The sequence below is a fragment of the Xenopus tropicalis genome, chromosome 7 (genome assembly GCF_000004195.4).
Source record: "Xenopus tropicalis strain Nigerian chromosome 7, UCB_Xtro_10.0, whole genome shotgun sequence".
Classification (NCBI taxonomy): domain Eukaryota; kingdom Metazoa; phylum Chordata; class Amphibia; order Anura; family Pipidae; genus Xenopus; species Xenopus tropicalis.
The window spans coordinates 23,814,626-23,828,850 of NC_030683.2; the positions used below are offsets into that span (position 1 = coordinate 23,814,626).

Consider the following 14,225-nt stretch of genomic DNA (forward strand, 5'->3'; position numbering starts at 1 on the left):
TACTGAGAGCTATCTCCCCTACCCCTGTATTCCCTCACTTGTACTGAGAGCTATCTCCCATACCCCTGTATTCCCTCACTTGTACTGAGAGCTATCTCCCCTACCCCTGTATTCCCTCACTTGTACTGAGAGCTATCTCCCCTACCCCTGTATTCCCTCACTTGTACTGAGAGCTATCTCCCCTACCCCTGTATTCCCGCACTTGTACTGAGAGCTATCTCTCCTACCCCTGTATTCCCTCACTTGTACTGAGAGCTATCTCCCCTACCCCTGTATTCCCTCACTTGTACTGAGAGCTATCTCCGCTACCCCTGTATTCCCTCACTTGTACTGAGAGCTATCTCCCCTACCCCTGTATTCCCTCACTTGTACTGAGAGCTATCTCCCATACCCCTGTATTCCCTCACTTGTACTGAGAGCTATCTCCCATACCCCTGTATTCCCTCACTTGTACTGAGAGCTATCTCCCCTACCCCTGTATTCCCTCACTTGTACTGAGAGCTATCCCCCCTACCCCTGTATTCCCTCACTTGTACTGAGAGCTATCTCCCATACCCCTGTATTCCCTCACTTGTACTGAGAGCTATCCCCCCTACCCCTGTATTCCCTCACTTGTACTGAAAGCTATCTCCCCTACCCCTGTATTCCCTCACTTGTACTGAGAGCTATCTCCCATACCCCTGTATTCCCTCACTTGTACTGAGAGCTATCCCCCCTACCCCTGTATTCCCTCACTTGTACTGAGAGCTATCCCCCATAACCCTGTATTCCCTCACTTGTACTGAAAGCTATCTCCCCTACCCCTGTATTCCCTCACTTGTACTGAGAGCTATCCCCCCTACCCCTGTATTCCCTCACTTGTACTGAGAGCTATCCCCCCTACCCCTGTATTCCCTCACTTGTACTGAGAGCTATCCCCCATAACCCTGTATTCCCTCACTTGTACTGAGAGCTATCTCCCCTACCCCTGTATTCCCTCACTTGTACTGAGAGCTATCTCCCCTACCCCTGTATTCCCTCACTTGCTAGAAAGCCATCCAACCCATTCCTGAAGCTATCTAATGTATCAGCCAGCACGACTGGTTCAAGGATGTTGTTTAATAGTTGAATTCATTCCTCAGTTTGAGGTGGGTGGGGTTTAACTAGCTGCACCTGAAAAGACAGCATTAATAGAACCACTGGGACTCCAATGGAGTTTGCTCTGGTGGTTGATGCTCTGATTGCTCTTTAAGTGGAGGCTCTGTACGTGGAGTTATAAACAGGAGTTACAAACTAAGGGAGTTTAAAACAAGGTACAGGTATCCAAGTCTTTTTTTTCTCCTAGTTTTGCTTAACTGTTTCTGTATCTGGGAGAATGAGGGCAGCAAGACTGAAGGTCTGGGAGTGCACAGTCTACCACATGTATGAAGTTGTGGAACAAGGTTCCAAACAAGGCTTGAACTTGATGGACTTTTTTGAACCCTATGTAACTATGTATTTAAGTAGTGGGGGATGCACCGCTAGGGGGATCCAGAGCAGTGGCCGAGGGCTACCAATCAGGAACCCATATAGGATGAACCTCACCAAATGCCCATGAATCTTTACACCCTATTTTGGGCGATCCGGACCTACAATCACCAGGCTTAAGTTCCCCTGCAGGATTTCAGCAATGTCTAAGCCTGCAGAAAATGTGTCTGCCCAAATTCCATACATTATTACAAAATCTTGGTACAACCCCCCCCCCACCCCACCCACCAGGTTTAATTAAATATTATTAGTAGCAACAAAAGCCAAGGGCAGACGGAGTATCTGGCACGCTGCATAGTAAACGAGTGTTTTGAGTGTCATTGTTTGTGTTTTGCATTCCTTCTGTCTCTGATCCCAAACGCTGCTCTTCTGTTTAACCCCTGACTGGTTCTGGACAGAACTTTAACTCATTGCTTAGTGGCTACAGATCTAAAAGAAGTCTCTGTTCCTTGAAGCCATCATAGCCAGAAGAGGTCTTTATCTGGCAGGCTTGCCATTCGGTGCAATACCCTGCAAGGGATTATAGCTTTTTCTAGCCCTCTATAGAACAGATCGGGTTTGCTTTGCAAATTCTTTGAAGTGATTATAAGCACCGAGCAATAAAACATGTCCAGCCAGTCCCCTATCTGTTTATGGGCTTTTCCAGCAGATCTCAAGGGAATGCTAGTGCTATGTATTTATAAGAAATGGTGCCATCTACTGCTAGGAGTGTTAACTGCAAGGGTCCAAGACTCCAATACAGTTTTGGTTACAGCATCCACTGGCAGATCAAGGCTGTACCTCTCATAGGCTTCCTTTAAGGTATGAAAAAAAGACAGAAACAATATACTTTTCCCCCTAATGGACCGGAGGCCCAGGGACATACCCACTCTGTTCTATGGGACCCTTAACACAGTAGGTTTGTGCAGTATAGGCAGGTAGGTTCCAGCATGGGATTCTGTTATGGGGTTTAGCTCTATAATTACCCCCCCACTTAGCTGCCAGTCTAAATACCTTATGTTAACTGAGCCCAGTCTCAAACCTATCACAATGGTTTTTCCCATAAAATGTATTCTATGCCAATACTTACATCAATAAAAGAGGCATTTATATAGTCTGTGTATTCTTCTCCTCTTTTCATTGATAAAATCACTCTGTTGAAATCATCTGAAAAAGAAAAGGAATATATTTAAATAAGATCTGTGGAATAAATGATGATGGTTTGGCTTCAAGGTGATGTGGGAGTCGTAGGCTGTGGGTTTGAAGGGATTTGCTATATTATAAAAAGATATAGTTGATGGTATATAACAAGGAGCAATAAGGGGCACAAATTAGCACCCCAGTGGACTTGCTGCAGGGGCAAAATGAGGTGCATAGTGCAGTGCTGTTGGGAACATGGCATCCCTGTTCCATAGAAACGCGTTGGGCTTTTTGTTGTATCTGATATACTGCTTCACACTGTAAGTAGCCTGCATTGTGCAGGGGCTTTATTTTATATAATAAACAATTTTATACAATTTTCGATTCCTCTTCATTCCATATACTCTGAGGACTAAGGATACACTGCAATCAATAGCCGAATTGACTTCTCTACATGCTCTTATTTTAATCAAATCTGGTGAGCATCGTGTGGGTGTGATACACTGCATTGGGCTGATGTATAAGCACTTTTGATTCACTTAATATATTTGCACATTTTGCACCAAATTAGAACGTTAGGGGGTGAGGGCCTAAGTTGCTGGCTGGAAACGGGCCTGAATCAGCGGAACCTGCAAGGGCTGGGACCCACCATGTTTTTTCTTAGTGACCCACCGACCCAGTCCAACCCTGCACTGGGAAGGCTCCTCTGTACCCTGCGCTCGCTGGCCCTTCCCAACTTGTGTATATGTTTGATGTGCAAGTTAAAAGGCAGGCGATGTGCTTCCACCTACCTGCTCCCCATAAATACAGAGTTGCCAATTGCAAGTAGAGCTGTATTCATGTGAAAAACATGGTTTGTGCCCTTTTTTTTGCATTTGCACCATGCCATGCACTCTGTAGATGAGACCTAGATGGTCTTTATCATATTAAACCAACAATAAACCCCCAGTGCTATAGTGGTATGTATAATTTCGAGGAAAGAGACATGACAGCACAGCCTCTGTGGCAATTCACTTACAAGGGATGATCTGTATCACTCTGGCTTTCTTCATGTTGGCAGGTAAATTTCCCGTTCTCATGTTCTCCTTCATAATTCGAACACTGGTGAGTTTCTGCAAAATCCATAAAAAGATTCCTTTGATATACTTTATCTTCATGCTTGGCTCAGTCGGTGCTCTTTTAGTTCACAGATACAATGAAAAAATGCTTGTAAGAGTAACTCTTCTGTATTTACAGAGATAGCCAGAGATTTTACTCTGAGTGTTTGGGACTATCATTGCCATCTTCTGAGGGTCCAGTGCCACAATCTGGGAACAACTGGCCTACAGGCTACAGCCTCAGTCTTTTAAGGAGCTGTCTTTACTATGTGAAAAACCCATGAACCTACATTGCTGAGGGGTGGCTGTATTTCTAGTTATGAGCCTAAAGACTCGCTTCTTTCTTACCTTGAATTCTTGCTCCAGCCCTATTTTATCAAAATGTGGTGCCGGAGTGTACAGAGCCTGGAGGTGCTTTTCTAAAGAGGCCACATCCAGCTCCGTGTCCCCATAGAGGTAGTATTCTAGTAAGGCCTGGTAAATAAATGAATACTGCATCTGCAGGTAAAGAGAACGGGTCAGTAAAACACTGAGTGAGATATGGTAAGATATTAAACAATAGTATTCATGTTAGTTGGGTCACTGCTATTATAAATGAAGGGTCATATGATCCCCATTGCCAAGGGGCATTTTCCCCCCTTACGCTGCATATTTATCTCTACATGATGCCTGACATTGCCCATATATTATTCTCAGCTGGAATGCTCTGGCACAAGAGAGAACCAATATAAAGCAATAGTGCAGGGGTGCCATCAAAATCCGACTTTGGCCTTATAGACCTTGGGCAGGGGTAATATTTAAGGGCTAAACCACAGAAAATATAGGTTTTCAGGGCCTTCAAATGTAGGCAGTACTGTATTCATAAGGCACACACAGGTCTCTGAGCTCCATTTAGGAACTTAAAGACCTGTAAGGGCGGGGCACAAGGAGTGCAAAACATGGTGGTTGGTGGCTATTTTTTGATCTCTGACCTGCACTTTGTAAATGACCCCCATCACCGTGTTTCCGCATGCTTGTATATTGAGTTGTATATTTTATTGTTATTCTCCCAGTGTCCATGCCAGGATCCTAACTGCACTAACACCTTTAAAGTAAACCAGCTAACACAAGAAACTGAGGTCTAACAAGACGCATTAAAAACAAAGTGACTGCGCTTACATCCGTCTGGACCATCTGAGGGCGCTGATTCCTTATCTTTGAGACAAAATCGAAGACATTGACCTTCTTTTCTTCATTCATCATGTCTATAATGGCATCTATTACAATGAAAGTGCCCGTCCGCCCAACGCCGGCGCTAGAACAAATGAACAGATACAATGACGATTCAGCCATAATAAATGCTTTGCTTGAGAGCTGATTCCAAACAATTTGCTATTTGGAAATCTGTTCTGCTGCGAGCAACAGAATAAAGGACAGCAGAGGATACCATAGGAACTTTAGTTTGGCCAAGGTAATAATAGGCATTTGAGTCCTACAGCATCGCCCATCTTTAGCTTCCATTTGGGTAAGGCACCTATGCATCCCTTAGGGCAGTGTTTTTACATGGTTTGGGCTCATTTATTGTCCAGCACATGGTTAGGGTCCCCTAAGCCCATAGCAATGGATGTAGGAAAACATTGTGGTATCAGTCACTCTGCTATGGTTTTAAGAATATCCACAGGTTCACCACAAAGTTGACCCTAATTGGCTTTCAGGTTGTTTCTCATTCACTTTGTTGGGCGTATTTATCAAAGGGTGAACTTTCACTTATTGATAAATATTCTTTTAAAAATCCCATAGTGGCGTAATTTCACTCAGAATGTGGCGAGCTCTAACTTTACTGTGTGATAAATATACACCTAAATGAGCAGAAGCCACACTACAGCAGGAATTATGAGGGCTTTCAAGATGAGTGAGATAATTAGAAAAGATACATTTATGGAAGGAGAAGAGAGAACAGGAAAGTGATTTAAGGTGGAAGGAGAAAATAGAAAAGAGAACAGTGTGGCACGGATGATGAGGCAATGGGGAAGGGTTATTAGAGAGAAGAATCAGTTATTTATTGTTCAGTCACATAATGACTGCCATAGGTTGCTTAGGGATATAAAGCTTTATAATTGAATTTATATTTAACACAATTTTGTTTGTAAAATAAGCAAACCCATTTGCGTACAGTTTATTTGGAGGCTCCTGCTCACGTTCGGGGTTTAACTAACATGCCGTTACCCATCACCAATGCAATGCCCTCACATATCCACAAGGGGGAACTGTTGTGCAACAAATGCAATTTAATTGAGTCCCTATAGGAGGAAAAGGGATTGGTATCCTGTGTCTGCCGTCCCCAACATCCTCTTTCCTTTTGACAAATGTATCCAGTAAATGAATGGCCCCAGCTGAACTTTCTAAACGAAGCCACACAGACAACGTATACCTTTTTCTGAACAAACAGGATATATATATATATATATTTGTGTGTGTACTCATGGAATTCCCAGAAAAAAAAATCCTTTTTGCTGTTTTGTAGTAAAGGTATATTTAATATGCTAATCTTGTGGATGCCCGTATTAAACCTGATGGACTACAAATCCCAGAATCCTTCAAATGCCAGTGGATGCCAGGCGTCACTCCGATAGCTTGCTGCCCCTGCTAATCCAAGCAGAACATTACCCTGAACATATCTCTAACTCTTGGAGGTTCTAGCTCTCCTGCCTACTAGCTTATCTAGCATGTCTTCAGGTTCACACTTTATTCTCTGAGATTCTGGCTGTCAGAGAAGGCCGTGTAAACAGATAGTGCGGTCACTGGCAGTTTCATTTTAGCCAGCACTTCCTCTTCTACCACCAACAGGAAGAGTGTGTTACAGTTCCATGTTAGTGCTGAGAGATCTCAATTAAAGGCCAACACCACCAAATTATTTATGGACACTTATAGATCATATCTGTCTGGCCAGTATCTGCAAATCTTGCCAGCAGAAGGCCTGTATGACAATGGCCTTTGGTCCCTAGGGCACACATAGCATAGATATAGGTGTTTTCCCCCACCACTTGGATGCTGCACACCTCCATTTCCTTTAAAAAGCCAGTTGGACATGGTTTCCATTAAAGAAAGAGATGTGGAGGGCGGTTTGAATGTTTCAATTAAGGCTGTCTAACTAGTGGTGCACATTCCCTGGGTCCCATGGCTAATGATGGGCACCAGGTCCCATTCTAATGTTTCTAGTCTGTCCCTAAGTGGCTTTCAGTTCTCCCATTATCAGCATAAAGGGAGGAGAATATGGATAGAAAAGCATGTACCTGTCAATTTAGACTATCCCCAATCTGCTCCTTTATCAACACGAATAAACATTTATTTAGCAAATAAGCCAAAGATCCCATGATGTGAATAGGAAAAACACTTCTGATAGAGTCATTGCCTAGGAACCAGTGGGTTCCTAAAAGAGAAATGGGGGGTCAATCTGGTCAGCAAATATAATTGCCTCCGAAGTACAGCCCAAAACTTCTAATGGGCTAAATACAGCCATCCATAAACAAGGTTGTGCCAACAGGAATGTGCTTACCTGCAATGAACAACAATGGGACCAGCATGGACAGGATTCACAGACTTCACTTTCTTTAGGAACTTCAGCATCCCGATAGGTGTGAAGGGAACTCCAAAGTCGGGCCAACTGGTAAAGTGCAACTGAGTGATGAGCCGGGGTGCCTTGCAGCCATCATGAACCTGGAAGCCATAAGGAGAAGAAGCCAATAGCATTACAAATAAATTAGTTCTCATATAACAAAGAAAATCATTATAATTTGGAACTGGATCACTACCTACAATGTATGTTAGCATGTCAGTAATACTAGTTAGTAATACTAGGAGCACCACGCGTACTACAGCCAGTATGCTCCACAACGATCCTCTGGCTAAACTCTAATAAACACTTGCCCCCATATGTAATAAAAGGCACTAAGTTTGCCCAGGAGCAGGAACCTATAGCAACCAATAAGATGTTTGCTTTTAAACAGGTAACCAGTAAATGCTTTCTGCTAATTGGTTGCTATGGGCTACTGCTCCTGGGCAAACTTTCTGTAGGTTACTTTCTTCAGTGCTTTTTATTAAAGGCAGACATATAGATAGACAAAGAGACAGTTGCTCGCAACACTTACCGGCTGAATGCAGAACTTGCGGATTGTGTAATCTACAAGGACTACCACATCTTCCACAGCAACGCGAATATTTCCGTAGATCCAGCACCCCTGGTCAGGCCAGTACTGGTAGCATTTGTCCTGCGTAAAGTGAAAGCACACATTTATTATATTATTTAACCGCTGCTTACAAATAGCAAACAGTACTGTAATTGGTTCAGCTGTATAAGACATTTACATTGCCTGGAAGAGACTGCTATGATTTTGTCTCACTTGCCCTCCCAGTTCGATGCCGCCTGTATCAGGTAATGCAAAAGGGAGGGAGCGCTCATTGCATAACCCTCATTGGCATTCATTTCCCCGGGAATGAGAAAAATCACCACCTGACCCCATATAAACCCAGGTACAGCCACATACAGTGTGGCCAAGAAGCAATGCCAGTATGAATTTGATTTTATATTTTTTTCAGGGGACATGAAACAAGGACATTTAACCCTCAAAATAAACTCAGAATGTTTAGCACTTTTGCAATTTTCATTCATTTATTTCACCTACCCAGGGGAAATAAGGAGGAGAGAGATCAGTGGGGGAGATGACGCTTCCCTGCTCTCTAACTTCATTTTCTAAGCAGAGCAACGTCACAAGACTTTCCTTTTTTCACTAAATACATTTTCAGCCAACCGAAAACATTTTGTTATCTTCAATTGCAATGTGTTTAAAGACAATTGCCAATTTAAAAAAAATATGTAATTCATTTACTCGATATGATTATTGCTGTACCAATATTCTAATAAAACACAAAACCTATGGGATCCATTTGTATCATAATTACCTTTTATTGAGCTTATCCGGAATATATTTTTATATTAACCCTTTACAACACAATTCTTTCTTACAAAAAGTCAGCCTCATACCCCCCAAATGTTGGACACAGCCAGGATGCTAAAAAGGTTTAAGAGCCGAAGTGCCCCAAGAATGAGATTCCCAATAGGAAGGGAAATGTACACCAAGGAGGTTGTTAAAGTCTTCCTGCAAGGAGGACTGTCAGGGACAGAGATATATTCATCTTTCCGCCATGAGACATGTCATCATAAGAGTGCATTGCAAAGGCCTCCTCTCCATTCCCTGGCGATTAGAGAGATAAATAGGACTTCAGCTGCCTCTCTTGTCTGCTAGAAGTAATATTTTTGTTGTGATTTATGTCCTTATCCTTCAGTGAATCAAAAGGTTAAAGCCAGAGCTGTGGTTATATACTCCGACTTATCCAACTTAAAAAAATATAAAATATTGTCTCAATATCAGGTTCTCGGAGAGAATTGATCTGATTCACGGCAGTGATTTGTACTGTGTATCCTTAGCATCAGCCATCTCATTCTCATACTGGAGTGTGGGTCTCAGGGCATCTATCTATCTGCCAGTTCTGTCATTAAAGGCTGCACAACCAGAGTAACAATATTCATCATAAACCTGATATATTGCTTGAAAATGTTTGTTTTCCCTATGTTTAATAAAGAATGCGGCAAGTTCCATGCTGTTATGACCATGGGGCAAACTACATGGGGAATGGGGCACCTACAGATACTGCTTCCCCGGTATCTCACAGCAATCAGTATGCGTACAACAGACGGCCCTCTTGCCTCACCCAGCCACTTGGCCAAAATCCTCTACCAACATTATTGGTCACTTTGCTTTCCCTAGGCCACTACAGCAGCATCAAGCATAGACCTCCCTGCCAGTCACAGTAAGGTGTTCTCCTGGTATGGCCACCATCAGAAACCCAATAAGCTCTCAATCTACAATTAGCACAGTAGGGGCCCTAATGAATGGATAATATTACACATTGCTTTTTAGGCCCACACAAAATGGAGTTGACAAGAGTATGACCCTTTTATGCCCCTCTCCCATTTATGTTTGTTTGGCTCTCGATGGATATATTTAGGCAAGGCATAGGGAAAAGGTTGAGGGAGGATGGGGAATGGACACAAGAAAATGGCACGGAAATAAATAACAGAGGCAAGGGATGAAAATCAAATGACGAGGGCATGAAAAACAGAAGAGGAGATACATAGACAGTTAGGAAGCTTGGAAAAATTGTGAGGAGATAAGAATTAGAGATGGGGAGAGAAGAGGATGGATGATGGAGAATAAGACCAGACAGCTGGGGGGATGGGGCTGTCATACATATGTACATGGCTGTATATAAATGTATATATAAATACAGTTTGTACTTTCCATGCCTAGCTGCTTTAAACATCACAACAAAACTGGAGAAAGTGACTCTCAGCTTCTGTTTTGACATGTAAATAGCACACTAAACTTTACATGTGAACCTTTTTATTTCTCAAGTCCACAGAAAATAGGACAATATATTTATATAGCAAGAGAATGAGATTGTCCTACTCAGTCTTAACAAACAAGAAGATTAAGCCATCAACAGAACAGGAAGGCCCAGAATATTCTACATAGGCTAAAAAAAGCTGCCACCTTGGCCCCTACAGCGCAATGTGGCAGCTTATTTGCCTGACAACCTGCCCGTCTGAAAATCAGATGCCTATGGGCAGGATCTGCATGTTCCCAAGGTCCTTTCCAGATGCCTCTCCCTAGATCCCCCATTTTAATTCTGTTAGTGACCCAAGGGTCAAAGGACTGCATGATCCTAATTTGGGCCAGTGTGTGGGTGGCCAAACTGGCTACAGATCTGTTAAATGTATGACCTCAACAAAGAAGCCTGACATAAACTCGGGTACAAGTGTGTTCTGATTTTTGCCATTATTTCTAAGGCCTCTGCCACATGTGGAGTTTTCTCCAGTGGGAGAATACCTGTGTCATTATTTACTAAAAAGGTCATTTTAGAGCATTACATTTCTATTGATTACTGCAGCCATGCAGTAAATAAGGGAGATAGCACATAAGGTATATATAGCAGCCATAATTGGCATTATCACACAGCAATGGTACTTCCTTATTACTCATATTCACTTTGCCATCTGCTGCTTTTTCTACTTGAACTTTGGACCCTGCTCCATAAATCGAGAGGTTATACTGAGGCATGTACATATCTTATCAGAGATTTTGTGCTATAGTGTGTTATTAAATATAAAAGCTTTACCTCCTTCCTTTCTTTCAGGTTGGTAAGCATGACTATAGTGGCAGATTTTTGCTCCCAAATCATCCGCCAGAAATCATTAACGGTTTCTTGCTTGGGGCCTGCGTGGAAAGAAACACCGCAACATCATTGGCACAAGAACCAGGAAGTAGTAATTAAAAGAAATCTATCCATCAAGCAATGACAAAACTTGGCTGCACACCCCGAAATACCCCTTACTTATGGGCCCAAGCCAAGCTACCTGCTCCAGGCACCACCGAGGGCTGTACTCTGGGTTGGTTCCAGCAGTTTAGCGCTTGTATCTATGCATTCGTACAGTAAATCAGCCCTGTAGGCTCCTTCAGTTCCTCAATACTATTTGTTCCACATACTGCACATGAATGCAATAAAGTCATGTAGAACATTTAGTAAAGGAGTTGCTGAGCCTGAAGTTCATCAGGTTCCTGAACTGCATGAAAGCAATTAAAAACCCACTGATGCATTAATCAAACGAGCCATACGGGGATATAAAGATTTAATTACTGTAGATAACAATGCACCAACAGACAACTTGACCACAAGCCAAACCTGAATAAACAGGATTATCCCTGGGTCCTATAATAAACGTCATTCTAATTTGACTTTAAATTGATGCAAAGGGCTCCCCTCCCAATGCTGATTACAGTCATTATTCCTGGCACAGCCATTTCCACTATTTACTTGCCTCTATAATTGATTCCCTCTGAGTGTAAGGTGCATACTGTAAGGCAGGGATCCCCAACATACCTGTGAGCCACATTTAAATGGAAAAAGTGTTGGGGAGCAACACAGCCATGAAAATGGTTCCTGGGGTGCCAAAAAGAGCTCTAATTGGCTATTTAGTAGCACCTATGTGGACTGATAGCTTATAGAAGGCTCTGTTTGGCATTATACTTGGTTTTTTATGCAACCAAAACTTGTCTCCTTACCAAAAATCCAAAAATAAGCACCTGCTTTCAGGCCACTGGGAGCAACAATCAAGGGCTTGGTGAGCAACATGTTACTCCCTAACCACTGGTTGGGGATCACTGCTGTATGGCATCATATAAAGCTGGCCATACATGTGTACATACATGGGTGAATAGGGGCCTCAGGAGGTCATGGGTCAAATAATTGGATCATCCCAATTTGGCCCACCATGCTGTTTTTTTTTGGGGGGGGGGAGTGGACCCTCTAGCCTGTGTCCTGCTTTAAATGCTGAGGTGGCAAATCTAGTTACTGAGATGCATGTGTATATGACTATATTAAAAGGCTTGCTTGGTGGTATTACACACTTGCTTTGAAAGTACTAGACTTGTTAAAAAGGCACTAGACTTGCTTGGAATGTACTAGCCTTGCTTTAGAGTACTAGACTTGCTTCAGAGTACTAGACTTGCTTGGAAGGAACTAGACTTGCTTGAAACGCACTAGACTTGTTTGGAATGTACTAGCCTTGCTTGGAAGGAACTAGACTTGCTTGAAACGCACTAGACTTGTTTGGAATGTACTAGCCTTGCTTGGAAGGAACTAGACTTGCTTGAAACGCACTAGACTTGTTTGCAATGTACTAGCCTTGCTTTAGAGTACTAGACTTGCTTGGAAGGTACTAGACTTGCTTGAAATGCACTAGACTTGCTTGGAATGTACTAGAATTGCTTTAGAGTACTAGACTTGCTTGGAAGGTACTAGACTTGCTTGAAATGCACTAGACTTGTTTGGAATGTACTAGCCTTGCTTTAGAGTACTAGACTTGCTTCAGAGTACTAGACTTGCTTGAAAAGCACTAGACTTGTTTGGAATGTACTAGCCTTGCTTTAGAGTACTAGGCTTGCTTGAAACGCAATACACTTGCAAGGGCTTTAGAGTACTAGACTTGCTTCAGAGTACTAGACTTGCTTGGAAGGTACTAGACTTGCTTTAAACGCACTAGACTTGCTTGGAATGTACTAGCCTTGCTTTAGAGTACTAGACTTGCTTGGAAGGTACTAGACTTGCTTGAAAAGCACTAGACTTGTTTGGAATGTACTAGCCTTGCTTTAGAGTACTAGACTTGCTTGAAACGCAATACACTTGTTTGGAATGTACTAGCCTTGCTTTAGAGTACTAGACTTGATTCAGAGTACTAGACTTGCTTGGAAGGTACTAGACTTGCTTGAAACGCACTAGACTTGTTTGGAATGTACTAGCCTTGCTTTAGAGTACTAGACTTGCTTCAAAGTACTAGACTTGATTGGAAGGTACTAGACTTGCTTGAAACACACTAGACTTGCTTGGAATGTACTAGCCTTGCTTTAGATTATTAGACTTGCTTGGCTGGTACTAGAATTGCTTTGGGGGTACTAAGTTTGGAAGGTACAAGGCTTGTTTGGTGGTACTACAAACTTGCTTTGAAGGTACTAGACTTGCTTGAAAGGCACTAGACTTGCTTGTAAGGTACTAGACCTACTTTGGGGCAGTAGGATTCAGCTTGAAAGGTATTAGACTTGCTTGAAAGGTAATAGACTTGCTTGGGAACTACTAGACTTGATTCAGGCTAGTAGGCTTGCTTGGAAGGTAGTAGACTTTGCCTTGGGATACTAAGCTTTCTTAGAAGGTACTAGACTTGCTTTGGGATACTAGCCTTACTTAGAAGGTACTACATTTACTTTCGGGTACTAAAAGAATGTAATAGAGAAACTGTCTTTCAGGTATAACTGCAATTAATACAAGAACAATTATAATGTCACACATAAACATACAGACACACCAATTACCTTGGGCTGCTATGAATTTATTCCTTTCTTTATAACCCTGGAAAGAAGAATGAAAACAGTGTGAGCCATAGAAAATCCTAAATTTGAAGATAATAGCATCCTACAGAAATATAAACAATGTATCTCTTACATCTATGTAGGAAGCATTAATATAGTCGGAACAAGGTCCGCCATCAACTGGTATCAAAATAACTCTGGACTGATCATCTGAAAGACCAAAATAACAAAAAAAAAATTAAACGATTATAAATTAAACAAAATAATCTTAAAATGTTCTAAATAAAACTCAGCATTTTTTGTTCTTATCATGCAGAATCCCAATACCACCCCCATGCTATTGCTGCACACTGCCCAAGTAGGCAATTTGCTGCCGTGCTTTGTTTTAACATCTGTACACTGCCTTTGGGGAGGTTGGGAAGATCATTGTGTATTTTACTTTACTGGTTTTTAAGCAGCGTTCATTTGCTCATGTTTTTAGGGAACATAAATGTATGTATTTTTCATAACTGCTAGAAGGGGAAGCATCTATTTCTCTCCTTGG

At 42.2% G+C, this 14,225-nt stretch overlaps 1 protein-coding gene across 1 annotated transcript in view; it reads right to left on the reverse strand.

Annotated features, from left to right (window-relative positions):
- ptpre (protein tyrosine phosphatase, receptor type E) overlaps positions 1–14,225 on the reverse strand; it is a 111,892-nt gene that overhangs the window by 5,614 nt on the left and 92,053 nt on the right. Inside the window, exons 7-15 of the mRNA XM_004912717.4 lie at positions 13,815–13,891; positions 13,685–13,721; positions 10,938–11,035; positions 7,850–7,969; positions 7,258–7,418; positions 4,881–5,016; positions 4,071–4,220; positions 3,644–3,737; positions 2,576–2,652 (exon numbers count right to left, since the gene is read on the reverse strand). Of these exons, the coding sequence (XP_004912774.1) occupies positions 2,576–2,652; positions 3,644–3,737; positions 4,071–4,220; positions 4,881–5,016; positions 7,258–7,418; positions 7,850–7,969; positions 10,938–11,035; positions 13,685–13,721; positions 13,815–13,891 (950 nt within the window). The remainder of the gene's footprint in view (positions 1–2,575; positions 2,653–3,643; positions 3,738–4,070; positions 4,221–4,880; positions 5,017–7,257; positions 7,419–7,849; positions 7,970–10,937; positions 11,036–13,684; positions 13,722–13,814; positions 13,892–14,225) is intronic.